Below are 22,823 nucleotides of genomic sequence, written 5' to 3'. Positions count from 1 at the left end.
TTTTTTAATGCTTAGATATTTGATTTCTGTAGAATTTAATTTGGTATTAAGTGTGAGGTAGGGTACAACTTTATTTTTTCAGATGCCTATCCATGGGTCAAACACCACTTTTTGAATAATCTGTCGACTAATTTGAAATGCTACCTTTATCATATACTGAATTTCCCAGTCCTTTTGGGTCTACTTCCAGACCTTCTATTCAGTTTGAATACCACAATTCTTAAACAACATAGATCAACAAGAATTTATAGTATACTGAAGTTTAAGAAACATAAGTTATGTTGTATCATAACTAGAGGAAACTATAAGATTCAGATAAAGTAAATATTTCTCCTAGACTTAATTCTCATTTAATTCATTTAACCACATAATTCATTTAATTCCCTCCTCCCCCTTGGCACACACTTTCTTTTGTTAAAAGGAAAGTTTCCAACCGGCCAGCTAAGAATTTACCTAGCTTTAACCCAAAGGGATTTCTTTCCCCCATTTTGAGTGAAGCAGCTCCAATTATTTTCTTGTGTCATGTAGCTTCTGAGAAATTACTCTTTGTTCCTTTCGTCTGAACTTGAGAAGTCAAAGTATGATCAAGTCCATTCAGCAAGCTATCTAAAATCACAGATTGATGCCACCTACTCAAAAAAGTACACAGCCAATGTTTTCCTGAAGCCTGGATAGCTTTTTATTTGTTTGATTCCCTTTTACTCATATATTGGTTTCAAATCTCAGATTATATTCCTTTATCATACTCCAGGGATTCTCCCTGCCTCAAATTCTGCCCAACACACCCACTGCACAAATATGAACATCTTTTTCTAATCAGTACTAATCGTAACCATAATGGGCAAGGCAGGCTGCAGGACATGTGGCTGGTAACTATGCACATGTTAACTGTGACTGAAGGAGGAGAGCATCCTCTTTCTTATTGCTACTCTCTAGAAATAAGTAAGGGAAAACTTCTGCCTGGCACTGTGCTCTGCGAAAATAGTAAAATAGATTGCATATCAAATTAAAATAATTGGAAAATGCAAAACTCTTGGCAGGTGTTGGCTACTCTAAATACCATTATGTTGATAAGCCAAATATTTTGTTGCCCATTCACTTCATATTTCATCTTTCTAAACAAATTCACTTGGAAACATTTAATAGTAAGCAGGTAATGGCTGTCCTCTGTAACATAACTCTTGGCAGAGTGAGGAGTTTAAAGAATATTTCAATACATTATAAGGCTTCAAGACAGAAACTCAAAGGAAGCTTTTATGTCCCATAACTTTGCTCAAGTCTTAGATTTAAAAGGCATTCCATTTCTCATGTGTCAATCTGATGTAAGAATCAAATCTATGACTGATATGTCCATTCACCCTGAGACTATCTCAAGTTCATACTCCAGCTGAATCCTTTTCCCTCAGATCATTTCTTCACTGTTAGCAACTAGCACATTTTAAAACAAATCCAGTACTTTCGAAAAAGTTGTACAGAAAACAGTCAATACCATCAGCCTAAGATCCCTCATTTGAAAAAGTCTCTTTTTGTACTACGTGCCAAATAGAGCTCTCATTCTCCTATCATGCATATTTGTGGCTGGGATATGGTGAACTACCGCAAAGTCGTCAGGGATACATACCATTGGCTCACCACTCCTGGTTTACTTCCTGCTATCACACCCAGTGCCCTGAAGGATTATATTACTGGTGTGAAGTTTAAGAAACAGTTGCCCCAAAGTCTGATGTGGATTACAAATAAACTCTAAGAGTCTATTTACTAGCTTATTAGAAGTCAAGGTTAATTTAAATACATCCAAATATTTGAGTTCTAAACATAGAGTCTTATATTATATTTAAAGTAATATAGGAAACCAGGAAAAGCAGTTCAATAAATATATTTAGCAGCTTAGTATACGTGAATGGAGGTTGGTGTTCTCCTTTAAGCTTACATTTTAATGTTGTAACAAGAATATGCTCGTTTTCATACTTTGTTATAAAAAGGATTCCAATTACATAAACCCCCAGGAAATCCAAATATACGAATTATATATAACTATGAATTTAGTGGACGATACTACTAAAAACTGAGCTCTAGATAGCCTCATTATAAAAATAAAAATGACTATATTTATTTGGCAATGAGTGTGAAAAAACATAATGAAAAAGCTCCTAATCTCTCTAAGTTTTTTCTCAAGTTATAAAAAGGTTTAAGACATTCCATTCACATTTGCACTTTCATAATGGGTTACAAATATCTTACTACTTGTTATAGATTAAAATCTAATAGAGAAAGCACATTACAACCAAATGCTACCATAAATTCAGCAATATTGCAATTAATGACACAGTAATAATCTTTCTTGACTTGATTATATGAAATGAATTACTATAGTTAATTTTGTTGAATGAATGATTTATTTCCTAGGCTTATCCATAAAATGATCACTTGTCTTTAAAAAATTATATTAATATATCAAACACCTAAATATGTGGCACAGCAAAATGCTGACTTAATAGCAATTAAAAATGGCATACTTTCATTTCTTAGCTATGGCTAACAAGGATAGTGTAACTTGTTGAAAATTTTCACAGAAAAAAAAATACTGTAAGTAGTAAAACTGATTCATTCTGAACAAAAAAACTTAAAATAAAAAGATGGGAAAATGTCGTACTATCTCTTTTAATGTTATGCATGTTCGTTAAAATCCCTTCAATTATTATCTATTCCAGGGCAAATTTAACATACATTTTGATATTACTTCTAAATAATATTCTAAATAACAAAATCCTGTCTCCAGGAATCTCATAGCAATAGCAAAATGCTTATGACAGAATCATAGTCTTTTTCCAAGTATATACCATATGTATATAAAGTATATGATGTAAACCATGATGTATATAAAGTATAAACCATAATATCTATGTTTTTAGACACCAAATTTTCGCACCATGAAACAATGTTCTAAATTAATCCAGATTTCGGGAGGAATTTGCTTGATTTTCCTGTATTCAGACTGACAAATATGTGAAGAAACTAGGATATATGGCACAAAGGCTTTTAGAACAAGAAAATATCTTTCAGAACTGACAAAAAACAGAAGCATGCATCTTCAGCAGTCTGAAGCAGTTTACAAGCAGTGAAGAGAAACAAGAAAAGCAGTGCCAAATTATACTTTTCAAAGTTGGAAGAACACTATGAATTTTTTTAAATTTCAGAATATTACAGGGGTACCAACGTTTTGGTTACATAAATTGCTTTTGTACAGTTTGGGTCAAAGTTATAAGTGTGTCCATCACCCATATAGTGTGTGCATTGTACCTGCTATGAATTTATTTCACTGATTCCTTCCTGCTTACCTCTGAGCCAGTACCATGAATCTCTTTTAAGTTATCATTCTATCAAGATGCCAGGGTCTCTAAAGACAATTCTGACTGTAAGCACAAAAATCAGTTTTCATCGCACACTATAAACTAAGTATCTCATTTTCCTGTACATGTTTGTTTTCAGATTCTAACAAATTTTAACAAAATTATCCAAAGTTAGAAATTCATTTAACATGTTTTAAGAGTGAAAAATGAGTTTCAGAGTAGAACTGGCATTGATAATATATAAAATAAATATAAAATACAAAACCTGCAACTAAGCAAGAGCTGCTTTCAAATTAGATTGTTTTGGTTTTTACGTTATTAAAATTTTTTCCCCCAACTCAACGTAACGTCTACTACTTTTTTCTAAGAATATGCCAAGTTACAACATTTGTTTAAGTTTTTTTTTAAAAAAGCAAAAACAGAGTTTAATAAAACAGATTTTGTGGTATTCTTGTCTTTTACAATTAAATTACTAAAATTGGTCAAATTATGAAAAATAAAATGGAACACCTGTGAGCCGCACTAATATTAGTTTATTATTTTAGAAAGGACATCCAGTTCCTACAAAAAAGTTTTGTAAATATCAAAGTAATGTGAAATAAGATCCTAACATCAATTCCATTTGTATCATGTACTACAAATCAGTTTTTAAATGAAAATGAGAAATAACGAACCCTTAAGACCCTGTATAAGAAACTGTAATTAAATGCTGACCATAATCCTCAATTGGAAACATTTTCCTTTTGGAAACTCCAAAAAAGAAAACATGGCACTATTTATTATATATGAAGAAAAATAACTTTTTTTGAATTCAAATGTTGATGTAAACTTCTGTTAATGATTTATGTAGAACCTTTGCAAGTAAGCCTAGAATTGTAAATTACATAAAAAGAATGATTACCTATCACTATTAGAAAAAGGAAGGCCATCAAAAAGAAAAACTTAGTGAAACATTCTCTACTATCTTTCACAGAGGTGCCAGATCTTTCCTAGAATATACAATGATGTGGAGCCCCACTAGAAAGTTGGGAAAAGAATAACAAATAATTTATTGGGTCCCAATGAGTTATTGTTAAAAAAAGAATCTTTCTTGGCTAGATGATAGCTGCAGATAACACATAAGATGCCATAAAGAGAGTGAAAGACAAGTCAAAAACTGAAAGAAAATACCTGTAACACATATAACTAATAAAAATCAATGTCCAAAATATATAAGGAATGCTAAAAAATCAACAACAACAAAAAAGAAAACCTGCTAAAAAATGCGCAAAGGTATAAACAGGCATTTGAGAGAAGAGTAAACTCAAATGATCAATAAACATGAAAATATGTTCATCCTCATTAGAATCAAGAATATAAACAAAAATCTAATGAGATAGCATTTCACAACTACTGATTGGCAAACCTTGAAATTTAGATGATACCAAGTGGTTATATCCCTTATATCCTGCTGTTAAAAATATAAAATGGGTTTAGCAAACAATTTGGAATTAGCCAGTAAAGCAGAAAAATATATATACTCAATATTCCACTTGTAGGTATACTCCCTAGAAAGATTCTTTTGCACGTAGCCAGGAAAATGTGTACACAAATGTTCAAAGCAGCATTATTTTTAACAGCAAATAGAAATAAGCTAAATATCCATCAGCAGATAAATTCTGATAAACTTGTACTATGGGAAACTATAGAGCAGTGAAAAATGAATAAACCATCACCACACACGTCAGTATGGATAAATCTCAAAAACATAATGTTGTATCAAAAAACCATGTTACAGATGCACACACATACAGTATAATTCCTTTTAAATACAGAGTTTAAAAACATGCAAAAAGAAGTTGTGGGATATGTATTAATACATGTGTGTTTTTAGGGGTGGGAGATGGAGTGGTAGGTGTACTTTCCACAAAGACAGAAGGAATAACAATAACAGACTCAGAAGTCAGCACAGTTACCCTTATGGGAAACACAGGGAATGCAGTCAGGGAAGTATCATAGGGGCTTCAAAAATAATGGTAATGTAGGTTTCTTTAGCTGGGTAGCAGATAAACACGTGTTCATTGTATTAATATTCTTTGCCTTTAGTACAAAAACTTATCCTATATATGTATCAAAGTTTTCCTAATTTTAAGTATTGAAAAAAATAGTCCTTGTTCTTGAAAACTGTGGAAAGCAGCATTGTAAGGCTGAAAAGGGAGATAGGTCTGATGTGGCCAGAAGAGCAAAGGAGTTGCTCCTACCTTGAGAAAATATAACTAAGTGATACATAACTGCTACATCAGCATTTCAGCTACAGTTTATAAGCGATGGAACATGAGCATAAGCTGATGGCATTAGGTAACAATTAGAGGAAATTAAACAAAAGAGGAATACTTAAAAATACCTGAGAGCATGTTCTTGTGGAAAATGCCAATGTAGCCTTTGAACCTGGTGTCCAAAGATGGCTGCATTCTCCTCGCTGCTCTGCCACCTACTGGCTTTATAAACCTGTGCAATTCCTTAACCGCTTGAGCTTCAGTTTCCTTACATACAAAATAAGAGTGAATATCTATCATATAAGGTTCTTGTGGATCAAATGAGAAAAGTAAAACACCTGACACAGAGAAGACAATAAATACAAGTCCAATCTGAAGACAAAGTTGAATCAGATCTAACTAGAGTAATAATCATGGAATGTTATTTAAAAAATGACTGACAGAAAACTCAAGTGCTATATTAGGTCTCAAAGACAGATAACTATTATACAAATGGCCCTCACTTTGAAGAAGATGGCTTAATATTTATAATGCCTTTAAAGCAAAACAAAGTTAAATTGCTATTTCCCTCTTTCCCCCCATGACAAGAAATATCTACAGAACCACAACTCATAACATGACCCACATAAATACTTTTCAATTGACAAACTAGCTTGTAAAGTGCTATAAAATAAAATTAACACATTCTAAAAGCTGGTAGTGCCCTTCATTGTCATATGAAATGTTTTTTTAAAATTCTGATAAACTTATCAACAGTGTAAGTCAAATGCATTTTAAAAGCAGTTCAATATTGTTATACTGAAGCACATAGTGTGCATTAAAACGCACAAGAATTTTGTTGTGTCAATACTGAGAGTAAATATGGTCTAAGGTTAGGTGGATTTCAAATATAATTCTTTCTCAAACCAATCAATAAAAAATATATGTGTGTTTACATGTATATTATATATGTGCATCTATGTATATGTTTGTATGTGTATATATATGTGTGTGTCACACATATAGATAACTGGGGAAATGTAAATGTAGACTAAAACATTTGATATTAAGAAATGGTTAAATTTTTAAAATATGATGAAGATATTATTGTAAAGAAAAAGGATTATCTTCTGGAGAAATATGTGGAAATATTCACCAATGAATTGTTACAATATATGAGATTTGCTTCAAAATTTGGGGTGGTGGTAAATGAAATTAAGATTGAGTGACAGTAAATTGAGATTAGTTTAAATGGGGTGATAGGTACATAGACATTCATTGTAACTATTCTCCTTGCTTTTATATAAGACTATAATTTCCTATGATAAAGTCTGAAAACCATTTGAACACAAACAACAAAATATTATGTAGCTAGTATTAGCAAGCTGATAATAGAACACTGATATCACACTATACATTCAAACTTAGGAGTCCATCATGATCACCTGAGGAGCTTTATCAAAATTTAGTCTCTGAACTACCACTATCTTAATGAACCCCAAAGATTGAAGGAATTGTATCATATCCCTCAGTACTGCAGGAGTTGGGGAAAGAGGCTGAGAACCACTGTGTAAACACCTTAAAGGTAAGGAATATGCATGATTCACCAATATTAATCTCAATGCCTGACACTTAAAAAGTATTCAAGAAATTTTTGGTGAATTAATGATGACCAGGTATATATAAATGAATAGGCAAGCTTAATAGCAGTTAATTGCTAGATTTGTAAAAAAACATCATTAATATTTGATATTAAAAAAATCACTCAGGTTACTGGGTTTAAAGAGCATGGCTCTCTGTTTTAAGTGGAATGGGTTTCCATCATAAAGTCACAGACTAGTCACTTCAAACAGCTACAAGTAAACACCCAGAATAAAAAGTTTTAAACACACAAATTGGGGTGGGGTGTGGCTAGCAAATATTCTGATTCTACAATCTGTCTTGGACAAGACAGTGCTTCTTATGTGACTAACAAAGCAAACAGTAGTTCAGATTCCTTGTGCTGAAATAAGTACACTATTTGCAAAAAGGGCTGAGCATCCAAGGTTTATCCAATAAAGACACCACATTTTCCAAAGCTAAAGGGGAATACAGAATGACAAATACTCACATATATTTACACATCCCAAAAAGGTGGCATGCAACCACCTGGTATGGATTTTTGTTTTTCGGTTCTAGTAAGTACTAAATGAAGCCAAGTCTACCAACTGACCACAGGGAGCAGCAGAATACCTCAAGCAGGAGAATAATCTAATTTTAAAGCTGGGAAGAGTTTACAAACCACCTCGTCCAAACATTTCATTGTGTTGATGAAAAAACAGAAAAAACTCTGAAAATTATTGGAGTAGCCACAGATGAACAAATGTTCTACACAGGTGCATTAGTGTTAGGTACAAAGAGCTTAGAATTAATCTTCTGAATGTTCTCATGAACAATAACCAACAGGGTATCAGTCTCAATTATAAACATATGTAAATACTAAAATATATATTTCTAATAATTCCTTTCAAAACAAATTCTTCAACTAGTATTCAAGAGCATACATAATGTCATCACCTCACCTACTTTTTCAAAATCTTGTCCAAATGAACCGTAAGCAAATAGAAGGCAGCTGTTTTCTCTTACTTATCTTTTGTGGTCTCTTACAGATATAGTAGAGTACATATTATAAATACAAAAGCTCTTCAACATATAATTTCCAAATGATGAAAGAATGATTGCAATACAAACTTTCCAATTATCCTGTTAATTTGAACTGATATAAAAGCCATATTTTTATGTGCATCTATGAGTATTATACAGAGACATATGACAATGTAGATTTTTTTCAATATGGCAATCAACAAAAGGCTTAAAAGTGGAAGGAGAAAAAGGGCAGGTGAGATGAGTTATCCATTTACGTTTCTACAAGGGGCTATATAAGGCTTGTTATATACACACAGAAAATTGCCTATTCAGAGGGGAAAGGGAAAAGAAAGAGGACAAACCTTTATTTCATTCACCAAATATTCAACTATTGATCAATACTGAATCTATACTACTTTATACTACTACTGGAGATACAAAAATGATGTATCTATGCTTGTGAATGGAATTCTTATTCTCACCCAGTTCACCTGTATAGTCAATTCGATTTAGATTTGAAATGAGGAAATTAGATACAAAATTTGAGCTTTCAACTTCCTGCCTTTATTAGATTTTTTAGGATCTTGAGAACTGATTTCAAAAGTCTCCTAACATTGTTAAAGAGAACCTAACTACTGAAATTAACATTAATATTTACTTCCACCTTTGGGGAAAAATATTTCTAAGTGGGATAATTCAAGATCCCTAAAGGAAATTGCAAGGTAAGCCAATGATATTTTAAAAAGCTGAAAGCAGTTTGAAAATTTTTTTTTCTCCTGAAATTTACACAGAAACCTTATGTAAATAAACATAATATGAGATTATCAAGTTAAGGGGCTGTTGCAAACTCTACTGCAACTCTAAAATAAAATCCAAATTTAAGCAAGAAAATCTTCAGCCATTTACTGAACACAGTATATAGTGTTGTGAATAAAGAGTCTAAATCCTTTAGGGTAATTATATTGCTGACTATACTATCAAATTTGCAGATGGCCTGCCTCTATCTGAAATTTTTAAAATATTTAATGTCCAAAAATTTTAAATATTTAATATGCCATCATACTTTAAGTTTCTCTTATTAACTTCTGAGGGCTTACACTAAAATCCTGAAATGCAAACAAATTTTCACCATTTTGCTTCTTTCTCTCAAGACTAAAAATAATTAAGAATTGGGATAAGTTATTTTCATAAAAATTTAGAAACATTAATGGATACACTGATGGCTTTATGTAATAACTGAAGAATTTAGATGATGGTTTAAATCTAAACCCCCTGCCCCAAGAGAATTCTTCACCTACTTTTATGTACTACCACATATTTTCAACCAAATGAACACAAGAATGTGTTTTTCAAAAATAAAAATGGGGTATGATCATCCCATCATGAACCAGCCTAAACAGTGGAGTAATAATACTTAAAATAAAATCACAGAAAAATGTGGTACATGGTTGAAACTATTAATATATATTTAAGACAAAGAGGTTATTTTTCAATAAGAAAACAAGGAAAAAGAGAACCCGACCTGATCTTGTGTGCCTGCCCAATAGAACTTTCCATCATAATTAGTGCTTGTCACCTCTAAGGGGAGGAGCTTAAACTCAGGGTAACCTCATGCAGCAAAGGAAAAACAGTATAAATACCACAGGGCAGCTCTGGAGAGGCACCTTCTGCACTGCTCACCTGACCAGTGGAGGCCTCAGAAAGCTGCCAAGACACCATCTCCAGGAACGCCCAGCACTCAGGCAAGTCTGTGAATTGATGCTCGCTGGTGGACATCCATGTTAGCTTGCTTGGAAACAAGCTTCAATAAATTAACTATTGGGTTTGCTTTGTGATTTTAAAAAATTGCTTTCTACTAAAATACACTCAGAAAGTTTTATTTGTATCAGTCTATATAACATAGTCCTAATAAAACCATATTGTACAACCTTGCCCTAATCTGAATTTTAGTGTATTTTGAAACTATTGGATATTTCAGGCTATGTCAAAGAGCCTGAATTATTTAATAGAGACATACAATAATAATGTGTTTCTTTTTTTGTAAATCACTTTGTTTTTACTTGATTACTTGAATGTGGCTTCCAAAAATAAGACATATTGACAAAAATAAAAATTATTTCTCATTAATTTATGGAATATATTTAAAATATATAGGATAAGGTGAAAAAGTAGACAACTGTATAAAGAATTCATCTGTGTAAAATTAGAATAAAACAGGTCTATAACAAAGCTGTATAAAATTATTCTTTTCTGTTTTTCAGAATCCATCAGAGAATATGCTGCCCAAAATAGCCTTTTTGCTGCTAATGTCCTTGAACTTGGTTCAGTCCTTTGCTACATTTACAGGCATGAAAGGACCACTACCCAACATCAAGGCACAGTTCTTCATTCCCCACACAATGAACAGTAAAGGTAAACTAAATGTATACTTTGCTCTATTAACCAGTTGGTAGATGCTTTCTATAATCATAATGATCTCTTTAACAAAATGCTTTTAACATCATCAATTATTTTCCAACTCCTCAATTAGCTCAAATTGTTACAACAAAGTGATTTGTGAAAAAAGTAGGTCCAGTCAAGAACATTAAATCCCTTGCACAGTAAGTACAGCAGAAAGTATATACCTGAAAGTATAGTAAAGATATACTTGAAGAATATTAAGAACTTTTATGTGTAGAGATCTTTTTCTTTAAATGATGTTTTTACACGAATAACTACACATAATCCAGAAATATTAATCCAATCAAAATTAATCAAGCTTACAAATTATAAATTAAAAATAACTGCCAATAGTATAAAGAGAGTAGCAGGTTTATATATCTAAATGCTTAAATAGTTACTTTTTAAACCCATTCAACTAGCCCATAAATATACACAAAACTGAGTCTTATCAAATAAAACCTGATGCCCCCCTAAATAAATTTAATAGGGTAATGAAGCAGCAATTCTCATAATTACTTACACATTTTTAATATCATTTAGGGGTAAAATGCACGGACTTAACTGCCACATACCGTTATGTGTGTGACCTCTGGGGAAATTATTTATCCTCTCTGTGCCTTATTTTCCCTATTTGTAAAATAAGGATCAGCTATCTCAAGGGGCTATACTGAAGATTAAATCGGTTAACACCTGTAAAGTACCTTAAGTGTTGCTATTACTAGTACTAATGATACTACTACTTCTATTACTTGTAATTCTACTTCTACTACTACTGCTCTACTGGTGTAGCCTTAGGTAAGTTTTAACTTTCTCCTTGAATCTATTCCTCATCTGCCCAGCTTTCTTGGTTACTTTGAAGGGTATTGAGATAATACCTTTTATATACGAAGTACCAAGAGATTCTCAAAGGAGGGCAAGGTCTAGGCCTCATACTCACTAATTCCATTTAGTGCCATCTGACACAAACTGCCTATAAAACATCTACTAAACAATACAAATTGATTGTAGGCTTCAAATTTCCTTTCCATAATATTTTTCATTTTAGCTATATATTTTATCATGTAAATAAAGCTAAGGATATTTGTCATAAACTTTAAATACTATGCTTTTGAGAAAAACCATTTCAAGCACAGGAAACTTGTAAGATTGTCATTTTAAGAAGAAAGATGACATTTAAAATATTTCACAAAAGGTAGATGAATATTTAAAAACAAATGCATAGGTGTACAACAGATACTCTTAAATGTCTCACAATAGAAATAAAAACTAGGAAAGAAAAAAGTAAAAGACAAAGAAACATGCTACTTTACTTGAAGGCAATAAGTGCAATTTGTAATGTTATACTAAGCAGCACTGGATTCAATAATCTCTATGACTATAAATTCAGACTTTTTTATACCTTACCAAGATCATAATCAAAAGTCTTGAATTAAAAATAAAATGCACCACATTTATAAGGTTAAAAATATTTCTATCTTCCCTCTTTAATATACTGTATCATCTTGGCTATTTTTACAGAACAAATGAAAATATCTTGTTAACAAATGAAGCTATATTTTAACTATTAACCTTGGTCTCTTTTTGATAATGCAAGGTAGAAATTCAACTACATTATCATCTACTGGCAGGCATGAATGCACTGTAACAAACACAAAAGCCCACAGGTAATACAAGCAAAACATTGAGTTGATAACAGAAATTCGAAGAGTTCCTCTGTAATTCCTAGGCATATCTGCTCAACACAGACTGAAAGAGAATTCAGCCAAAACACACTAAACTATGCTGCAGAGGATTCCACAGCTAGTGAGTAGACACAGGTGCCACACTCTGACACATCCAACCACTATTTCAGCTTGTGCCATTTAAAAAACTTAATAGTCAGTATTCATTTTTCCTTGAGGATGGTGTCCCCTTAATGTTGAACAAATGAAATTTTTTTCAGATGGCAAGCTATAAACTGGGGCTGTCCCCCAAGGATTCAAACAGAAGTTAAATTCTTGTACCGAGAGGTTAAGGACCCATTAGTACAACATTCCAAGCTACAAGGATCACCCTGACATTGGAGTGCTAGCCTCAAAGGGCACCCAGTGCAGTTGTTTTCATTGACTTGTTTTTCCTCTTTAAGAGTAAAACAGATTTCCAGTCATACTAAGACGATTAGTTTTAGTATGAACATGATTCTTATAATCAGATTTTGAAGCAAACCTCAGTCTAACATGGTTTGCATTTTAAAAAATATGCTATGTTATTCCAAACCATTAAGAAATGACTTATATATGCTATTTGCAATGTATCTACATCCATTCATACATATAGATATATCATGTATGTACACTAAAGTCAATCAATAAGATATGTGTTTATACGGAAATCTTTTTTAAAAATTAATTTTTCTCATAGTCTTTTGCCTAATGTCATTTTTTGAAAATCCATGGGAAAGCTCTATGTACTTAAATGTTTACAAATTGAAATATAACTCTAATTAGTATAAAATATAAAGATACCGAAATCTAAAACAATTGTTTCCCCATTTCAGCATACGTATTTTAATGATTTGCTCTGTATTTTATATACACCAAATGTTTTTCAAATCTCAGGAACATCTTTACCTAAGGGAATAATACTAGCAAATACTGTTAGCTGACTACTTGTTGTGTGCCAGGCAATTAAATGAGAGATTTTTTATTTTAATACATTTGTGTACCAACAACTAATAAAGGGAACTATACCCATAAAAATAAGTTTTCAAAGGCAATTTACAATTCATTTCAATTCATTTACTATAAATTCCCCTTTAGTCTTCAATGTGATTTTTTAAACCATTACAGATTTAGTTACAGTTTAAGTATATTAATCATTTTTTTTTCTAACAAAAAAAAAAGATTTGGCTTAAAAGTCATAGCTATAAGTCACTTTCAGGGTTTTGGCTAAACTATTCAACTACTGTGACATCTACTAAATCTACATTACTATGACCCATTTTTAAGCAGGCATTCTACTGTTTCTGAAATTTATTAAGCAGAAAATAATTTATATCAAAATTCTGCAAGTAGATTTAAAAAGCAAGTAATTTTATTATCATCTTTGCTATTAAATAATTTCTCTGAAAAATAATGATTTTTCTCATGTAGATAGATGCTTATCATGATTATTGCCAAAAGACTGACCTGATAATGCTTCCCTAATAGTATATTACGATGCTCACAATGCCTGGTATGTCCCACCTTTGAATGACCAAAGCAGCCCTTGGACACCTCTTAGAGCACTTATCATGTGCACACTTGTTTTACTATTTGTGACTGAAGCCCTTACAGGAAACATTCTGTGCTTTCTCCACACCTGTGGCCCAATAGCATTTTTCACATCACAGGCACTAAATATGTGATTTTTGTGTTTAAGTTCAGTATATTGAGTCAAACGAACTCAAAGCTCTATGAAATCAAACAATATTTATTTGTATTTAGATAATTATTTTAATACTATTTTATGTACCTCACTCATTATATCTAACTCTCTAATTCTTTGTTTCAAGTTCAAGTCAATATACTTTCTTTGTTTCAAGTTTAAGTCACTAACGGAGAGTATATTGACTTTTTCTTTCTTTTTTTTTTTTTTTGAGACAGAGTCTCACTCTGTTGCCCGGGCTAGAGTGCCGTGGCGTCAGCTTAGCTCATAGCAACCTCAAATTCCTGGGCTCAAGCAATCCTGCCTCAGCCTCTCGAGTAGCTGGGACTACAGGCATGTGCCACCATGCCTGGCTAATTTTTTCTATATATTTTTTAGTTGTCCAGCTAATTTGCTTCTATTTTTAGTAGAGATGGGGTCTTGCTCTTGCTCAGGCTGGTCTCGAACTCCAGAGCTCAAACAATCCACCAGCCTCGGCCTCCCAGAGTGCTAGGATTACAGGCGTGAGCCACCGTGCCCAGCCAGTATATTGACTTAAACTTGAAACACATACACACATGCACTCTCAGGTAAAAAAAAAAAAAAAAAAAGATAAAAAGAAAATCAACCTAAATCTAAACTATTTTCAGCAGGGCCATGGTAGATGTGAACTAGAAGTAATTCCATTTCTCATTTATGTCTGATAGGATAGCTTTGTGAGGGAAAATTGTTATAGTTCTTGAACTTTTTCACTTATTCTGCACTTGTCTTTTCTGCATGTCCTGTTAAATAGCTTTTCTTTTCTTTTCTTTTCTTTTCTTTTCTTTTCTTTTCTTTTCTTTGTAGGTAGATAATTTTCCCAAAACAAATATGATAGATTTACCTCCACTGTACTCTTATTCTAGAGGAATTCTTCAAATCCCTGCTGATTTTCATGGATCATTAAGATGTGATGAAACTATTATGATAGCCATGGTTTTCTGAAACCATCTTCTCTAACAGTGTTTTTTAAAACCATATAAAATATATCATCTAAAACCATTTCAGACTGGTCTGCCTACAAAGGACTGAATGACACTGCAATGTCCTGTCCCAATTCAATACACATTTTGAGAAGCAATGATTATCTTTAACGTTACTAACTATCCTCCTCTCTGGGTGGGTGTATTGGGTGTGTATTTTAGGTATACCAGTAAGAAAAGAGCAAGGTATTCCTGGTCCACCGGGCCCTGCTGGACCTCGAGGCCTCCCAGGTCCTTCTGGACCACCAGGAAAACCAGGCTATGGAAGTCCTGGACTCCAAGGAGAGCCAGGTTTGCCAGGACCACCAGGACCATCGGCCATTGGGAAGCCAGGTTTGCCAGGACTCCCAGGAAAACCAGGGGAGAGAGGACCATATGGACCAAAAGGAGATATTGGACCAGCTGGCTTACCAGGACCACGGGGCCCACCAGGACCACCTGGAATCCCTGGCCCAGCTGGACTTTCTGTGTCAGGAAAACCTGGACAACAGGGACCTACAGGAGCCCAGGGCCCCAGGGGCTATCCTGGAGAAAAGGGTGCACCAGGAGTCCCTGGTGTGAACGGACAGAAAGGGGAAACGGGGTATGGTGCTCCTGGCCGCCCAGGTGAGAGGGGCCTTCCAGGCCCTCAGGGTTCCATGGGACCACCTGGTCCTCCTGGAGTAGGAAAAAGAGGTGAAAATGGGTTTCCAGGACAGCCAGGTATCAAAGGTGATCGGGGTATTCCAGGAGAAAGGGGACCAACTGGCCTACCAGGTCCCCGAGGTCCTCCTGGGGAACGAGGACCAGAATGCATTGGAAAGCCAGGAGCTCCTGGAGCCCCAGGCCAGCCAGGGATTCCAGGAACAAAAGGTCTCCCTGGGGCTCCAGGAATAGCTGGGCCCCCAGGGGCTCCTGGCTTTGGGAAACCAGGCTTGCCAGGCCTGAAGGGGCAAAGAGGACCTGCCGGCCTTCCAGGGGCTCCAGGTGCTAAAGGGGAACAAGGGCCAGCAGGTCATCCTGGGGAGCCAGGTCTGACTGGACCCCCTGGAAATATGGGACCCCAGGGACCAAAGGGCATCCCGGGCAACCACGGTTTCCCAGGCCCTAAAGGCGAGACAGGGCCGGTTGGGCCTGCAGGATACCCTGGAGCTAAGGGAGAAAGGGGCTCCCCTGGGTTGGATGGAAAACCAGGGTACCCAGGAGAACCAGGTCTCCATGGCCCTAAGGGCAACCCAGGGTTACCAGGCTCAAAAGGTGACCCTGGAGTTGGAGGACCTCCTGGTGTCCCAGGCCCTATGGGCCCAGCAGGAGCTAAGGGAGTGCCTGGACACAATGGTGAGGCTGGTCCAAGAGGCACCCCTGGAATACCAGGTACCAGAGGCCCCATTGGACCACCAGGCATTCCAGGATTCCCTGGAGCTAAAGGAGATCCAGGAAATCCAGGTCCACCTGGCCCAGCTGGCATAGCAACTAAGGGCCTCAATGGACCCACTGGGCCACCAGGGCCTCCAGGGCCAAGAGGCCACACTGGAGAGCCTGGCCTGCCAGGGCCCCCAGGGCCCCCAGGCCCACCAGGTCAAGCAGCCACGCCCGAGGGCTTTATAAAGGCAGGCCAAAGGCAGAGTCTTTCTGGGATGCCTCTTACTAGTGCCAATCAGGGAGTAACAGGAATGCCTGTGTCTGCTTTTACTGTTACTCTCTCCAAAGCTTACCCAGCAGTAGGTACTCCCATCCCATTTGATAAGATTTTGTATAACGGGCAACAGCATTATGACCCAAGAACTGGAATCTTTACCTGTAGGATACCAGGAATATACTATTTCTCCTACCACGTGCATGTGAAAAGCACTCATGCTTGGGTAGGCCTGTATAAGAACGGCACCCCCATAATGTACACCTATGATGAATATTCCAAAGGCTACCTAGATCAGGCTTCAGGAAGCGCCATAATCGATCTCACAGAAAATGACCAGGTGTGGCTCCAGCTGCCCAATGCGGAGTTGAACGGCCTGTACTCCTCTGAGTACGTCTACTCCTCTTTCTCAGGATTCTTAGTGGCTCCCATGTGAGCACATGCCCACTGAGCTAATCTAGATCTTCTGCTTGGAAAGGCATTTCCCCAACTCCATCCCACCCCACAAAATGCACGCGGAGGTAGGCTGAAGGGAATGTGAGTAATTTTTGTTTTCCAAAATACAGATTTGAGCTATGAGATCAACAATTTCCCTCCCCTTGAAAAGTGAGCAGCAAGAGTAAACACATGAAGACCCTTTGAATTGTGAGTCAGCAATCCTAAGGCCCTTTAAAGTATTCTGTGAACTCCTTTAATAATTAAAAATTTTACCACAGAAGTCTTGCTAAGTTAAAAAAATACAAAACTACCACAAAAAAACAGAAATAAGGCTCTAAATTATATTAAATTTGCTTTCAGAAACTCAGGATTTCCTTGTAAAATAAGGCTGTTTCTAACAATCGATACGAGAACTTCCAGGAAACATTCAGGAGGAAGTATATAACTTTATAGAACTTAAATACTTGAATATTCAAATTTAAAAGACACTGTGTACCCTGAGATATTTCTGATGGTACATTGTTCAGAGGCCTATATGGTCCCTTTCATCAAGATCTATTCAAATATATAGGTGCATATATACTTTTTAAAGCTCTCATTAAAAATCAAAATATTATGTTGAAGTTAATCTGAAATGCAAGGTGCTTTAGTCAATGAATCTTTCTAAACTTTTCTGTCATTGCAGAGAAGCTTTCTATATACCCAGCACATCTTGGAATCAAGTGTCTGACCTATTCTTATTTATTTAACACAAGTGTGATTAATTTGATTTCTTTAATTCCTTATTGAATCTTATGTGATATGATTTTGTGGGTTTATAGAACATTAGCATATGTACCTTGTGCCTCCCACTTCAGTGAAATTATAACTAACATCAAGGGTTTCAAACTTTGACTAGAGGTGAAAAGATATTATTTATTTATGCTCTGTACTGTATTTTTATGTTGCTGTTTAAAACTTTTAAGCTGTGCCTCACTTATTAAAGCATGAAATGTTTTACTACTCCTTATTTACAATGCAATAAAATAACATCAATAGATTTTTATGCTGGATTTATTTGAAAGCCGCAATTTGCTGTTTTCAACCATTCTTTTAAGGCTTTTTATTTTACAAAGATAATAAAAGAGTAAAAAAACAAAGTGTTGGGTGGCTTTTATAGTTGTCATGGATCTGTCCTTCCAATGGGGATGGGCATTCCCACACACTCAAGCACTCAGTGTAGACTGTGAAAAGGGACCCATGAAGCCACATGTGACCTATGAGCCAGGGTCAAGAGCTGCTGACTAGAAACAGAAAAGTGAGACAATCATCCCAAAGCAGTGATTTTCTTCTGGGCAGGAAAGAAGCAGGTGGCAGAGAAATATGTACTTTGAACAAATATCCTGCAGTTACTATTTATTATCTTGACATGTTTTTAGTCATAATATTTAGAATTATTTTGACGGCTTGAATTACATTAAAAGGAAGTCAAGTCATTTTTATTTCAATCAAAAGGCAATATTTTTCCAAGCTAAAAAATACTGCTCTTGAGTATCCATCAGCCCATTAGTTGAATCAGCATGATCTGGTTCAAGTCACTCAGGCATCTGTTTATTCCTTAGAAGCAACTTTGTGTAGCCCAAGAAAAGCTGTGAATGAAAAGGTAAAACCCTAGGCTCAAGGCTGGTGCTCTCTCTGCCCCCATTCTGGGTCAACCAGTCCTGTTCCTTAAGCAACAAGAATGAAATTTCCTCCAGCAGGCACTTTGCCCACCTGTCTACAACTAACTACACTAATGGTTACAAGTGTCACCAACACTTCATGCCCAAGCCAGGAAACAGCAAAGCTGGCACTTCAATTTTGGGGGAGCCTACAGAACAACCCTATTGGCAAACATTTTTCTAAAAGGCAGTTTAACAGCACAACTTGGAGTAACGGCAATTATGGCCATGAAACAGACATGCAGAAAAGGACCTCTTAAAATGTAAGCAGAACCAACCTTATAACAATATTTAAGATCAAATTAAATCCTAAGAAACATGGCAAAAGAGGTAACTTCCAACTAATTCACTAGACACACAGTGTTTCAAAAACATCTATTAGGAAGCCTCTCTTGCCGTTACTCACCCTTAAAAGCTGACGTTTTGTAATTGTGTTGTATACCAGCAATTATGTCCTTCCAAAAATCAAATGTTTTTTGACCATTGTTGTGCTGAAAAAAAAAAAATTCTAAATGTAATAAATGTAATAATTCTGTTTTTAAACATAGTTAAAAATGCTAGCAAACAATTACAATACAGATGGTCCCCAACTTAAAATGGTTCACTTGAGATATTTTGACTTTATGATGGTGTGAAAGCGATAGATTCAGTAGAAACCATACTTTGAGTATACATATAACCATTCTGTTTTTCATTTTCAGCACAGGATTCAATAAATTACATGAGCTATTCAATACTTTATAATAAGACTTTGTGTTAGATGATTTTGCCCAACTATAGGCTAATGTGTGAGTGTTCTCAGCACATTTAAGGAAGGCTAGGCTAATCTATGATATTTGGTGGGTTAGGTATATTAAATGCATTTCCAACTTAAAGATGTTTTTAACTTACAGTGGGTTTATTGGGAGGTAACCCCACCATAAGTAAGGAAGCATCTGTATTACGATATTCTAAGATAGGAATTTATGTTTTAGAAAACATAATAAATAAAGTTCTCATTTTCCTAAATGTGATTTAAAAAAAATAATAGATTAATAAAGTTCTCATTCTCCTAAATATATACACACACAGATATCAATAAATATTAATATAGCTCATATAGACAAAATCAAATAAAAATTTCCACTCAAAGTCTAAGAATTATAGAATATTTTGAATACATAGGTAAACTTACAATGTTATATAATTTCTGGAATGTCAGAATGTGTTATTTAACATACTAGGGCATCAATGGGGCTAAGGAGCCTGAAGTCATAAAGCCCCAAAAGCTATCACTTTAGAATTCAGTGTACACTTAATCTGAATTTCAATCTTAAAAAGCAGCAAGTCTTTACAGGTGAGATGAATGAGGCTGCAAATATAAATTGTAAATCATTTTTATTAACATTTTTTTAACCAGAAAGCAAATAAACATTACATTAAAACACAAAACCTTATAACCATTTGCTTCCTTGGACATTAACCAGTGTCCTTCTATCTAACTAAAGACAGATTACTAGATATTTGTACCTAATTATACAAACTATGAAATATGTAAAGACTGATATATTTTGCTTGTAGTAACTAAAAAATAAGAAACTGACTCCATCTTGTGTTAATAAAGACTTCTACAAACATACCAAAATTCCTGCACCCCAGAAACTTTTCACAAACACATGAAAATAATTCTGATTCAAAAATAAACCATTACCCGTACCCTACTATAAACATGATAATAGTGATTTTAAAAGACAACATATGCAAAAAGGAAAGTGATTGTGACATGTAAACCCATTTATGTTCATAGGTCTTAAGTTTTAAGTATAAACTAATTAACCAGAGACGTATTTAATCTTGGTACACAGTACAAAGGAAAAATCTATATACATTAAACTATGCTCAAAATAATGAATTTAAAAGTTTCATCTTATTTTTCTGTTTTTCTGTTATTTAGAATACTTACAGATGTATAGAATTTTCTTAATTACCTTTACCTTTTTTTATTCTGCTAGTTAAACTATTTATTTGTTCTGCTAAAGAAAATAGTTTTTCCAGATTCAAGTTCTGGTATGTATTTTCTTTTTCTAGACTTATACACCCCCTGCTGGAGAATAGGTTTATTTTCCCTGGGGAAAAAAATGGTCACTGCTATTTAATTTTCCAAAAATATTTTGACCAAAGTCACCATGTTTTTCCTTCCCAGTCACCTCTGAAACCACAAAGAAGAAACTAAAATCTCAACTTGAAAGTTATATATAATTCCTATGATTTATGACTAAGTACCTGCCATAGTTTTTAAAAAATGAGTCCTTACTCACCTTTGTTAGTAAGTCCACCACCCTGGCACATAGAAGAGCTCCTGGCAGGTCAAAATAGTTATCATAAAAATAGTACTTTCCTAAAAAAGAACAAAATAGTAATTTTAAACTTGGAACAAACAATGCCTCATGTACACGAAAGACACAGAAACATGGCTGAAAAGACACTAGATTTCGGTTTAATTATCTGAAGAAGCCTTCATTTCAATTCAAAATGGCACATCATCTTTTAAGGAAGGTTTAAAGCTTTGAGCATATTATTATAACAAGAAATTTAGTTAAAATATGATATCTGTAAGTTAAGCATTTTATTCAAAAATATCTGAGTTGTCTTTAAAAAATAAAAACTAAAACCAGAATATACCCCACCTATAACATGGAATATGAAAGAGCCAAAATTTGTTATCAAAGTCACTGAATTTCAAAACAATGAAATAACCTAACCCTGGAGCACCATGATGTGCTCCGCACAATAGTGCCTTTTCATAACGTGCTGGTTGGCCCCACCTAAAGTACCACATCCAATTTCTATGCCACTTGAGATAAATTTCAGTACAATATGAGAACAATGGGGTAATGAGAGGAATAAAAACCATGCCATGGGAGGACATGGTGTGCTTATCTTAGAAAAACGCAAGAGTACAGGACAGGTACATTCCAGGATCTCACAGAATAGACAGATTTGATTTATTCCGTATAACCTTGGGGTAGAATGACCTCAACTAACAGGTCAGGAGCCAGTAAACGATCCCAGCCTCCTGCTCCCTGGATTGACAACTCTGGGAGGTCTCTGTATTTCTTCACAGAAGCCTCAGTAGAATCCAGCACCCACTGCTCCTTCCTTCCTACTATGTCTCTCCCTCTCACTCCCTCACTCCTGCCTACTGGGATCAAGAGTAACCACTCCACTTTTGGGGGAACCCAACCTCACAGAGTCCCCTAGACTAACTCTTGGTACAAAGAAGAATCAAACAGAACTGATAGGGTGAGCCAGATTTTAGTTTAATAATAAGAAAGTACTTTTCAAATGGTCGTAACTACTCTTGAGCATATTAATTGCCTGATTTGAGTCCCCCTTCCTCTCATTTATAAGCTGTGGGTCTGAGGTTATGGAATATATCTGTCTTGTTCTTTAAGGGTCCACTAGGCATAGTGTCCAGCATATTGTAAGCACTCAATAAACTTTTGTTGACCAAATGAATGAATTATCCAATAATCAAATGGATTACTTTGGAATGAAGGAGTATCAGAAGTAAATTAGGAGAAAAATGTATGCAGAAGCCAGGGGTCTATCTCTCTGAATATCATTTAGTACCTCTTGCCTTGTCCTATCAATTTATTTAAAATGTCTGAAAAATAAAGTCAAAGTTAATTCAAAATATAGCTGTGCCAGTTTGTGCCCTTTCTCTAAGTTAAAAATATTTTGGTTTTCACGGTCTTCCTGTTTTTCATTCTTTCATAGCTTAAATTCTTGGGGGAACATCTCAGACTGTTTTTCATTCCTAAGAATGGTTAGGGTGGCTTTGTTAGTGTGAATAACAAGTGATCTGGAAGAAAAGAGAGACGATACCCAATGTGCATGTCTGCCCATGCTTTGTTATGCTGTAAGACCACGCAATCTCTAGGACTCCCAAGACCTAGGACAGTAGGCAAAGCTTCCCAAGGTTCATTAATCTGTGCTTTCTCTTACCTCTTGGCCTGACATCAAAGTGACCT

The 22,823-nt window shown here is 35.0% G+C and overlaps 2 protein-coding genes across 4 annotated transcripts in view; one reads left to right on the top strand and one right to left on the bottom strand.

Annotated features, from left to right (window-relative positions):
- COL10A1 (collagen type X alpha 1 chain) overlaps positions 1-18,266 on the top strand; it is a 77,023-nt gene extending 58,757 nt beyond the window's left edge. For 2 of the 3 annotated variants that reach the window (XM_069487689.1, XM_069487687.1), the window contains exons 2-3: positions 10,471-10,621; positions 15,220-18,266. In XM_069487689.1, the coding sequence (XP_069343790.1) occupies positions 10,486-10,621; positions 15,220-17,108 (2,025 nt within the window). In that variant the 5' untranslated portion in view covers positions 10,471-10,485 and the 3' untranslated portion in view covers positions 17,109-18,266. Of the gene's footprint in view, positions 1-9,871; positions 9,952-10,470; positions 10,622-15,219 lie in introns of those variants that run through there. The other variant, XM_069487686.1, reaches the window with a different exon arrangement.
- Positions 1-22,823, bottom strand: part of NT5DC1 (5'-nucleotidase domain containing 1) — a 116,348-nt gene that overhangs the window by 79,736 nt on the left and 13,789 nt on the right. The window contains exons 5-6 of the mRNA XM_069487690.1: positions 21,108-21,187; positions 19,217-19,301 (exon numbers count right to left, since the gene is read on the bottom strand). Of these exons, the coding sequence (XP_069343791.1) occupies positions 19,217-19,301; positions 21,108-21,187 (165 nt within the window). The remainder of the gene's footprint in view (positions 1-19,216; positions 19,302-21,107; positions 21,188-22,823) is intronic.

The sequence above is a fragment of the Eulemur rufifrons genome, chromosome 15, assembly GCF_041146395.1.
Source record: "Eulemur rufifrons isolate Redbay chromosome 15, OSU_ERuf_1, whole genome shotgun sequence".
Taxonomy (NCBI): Eukaryota; Metazoa; Chordata; class Mammalia; order Primates; family Lemuridae; genus Eulemur; species Eulemur rufifrons.
Note: the sequence above shows the minus strand (reverse complement) of the source record. Positions and strands in the feature narration are given on the sequence as shown.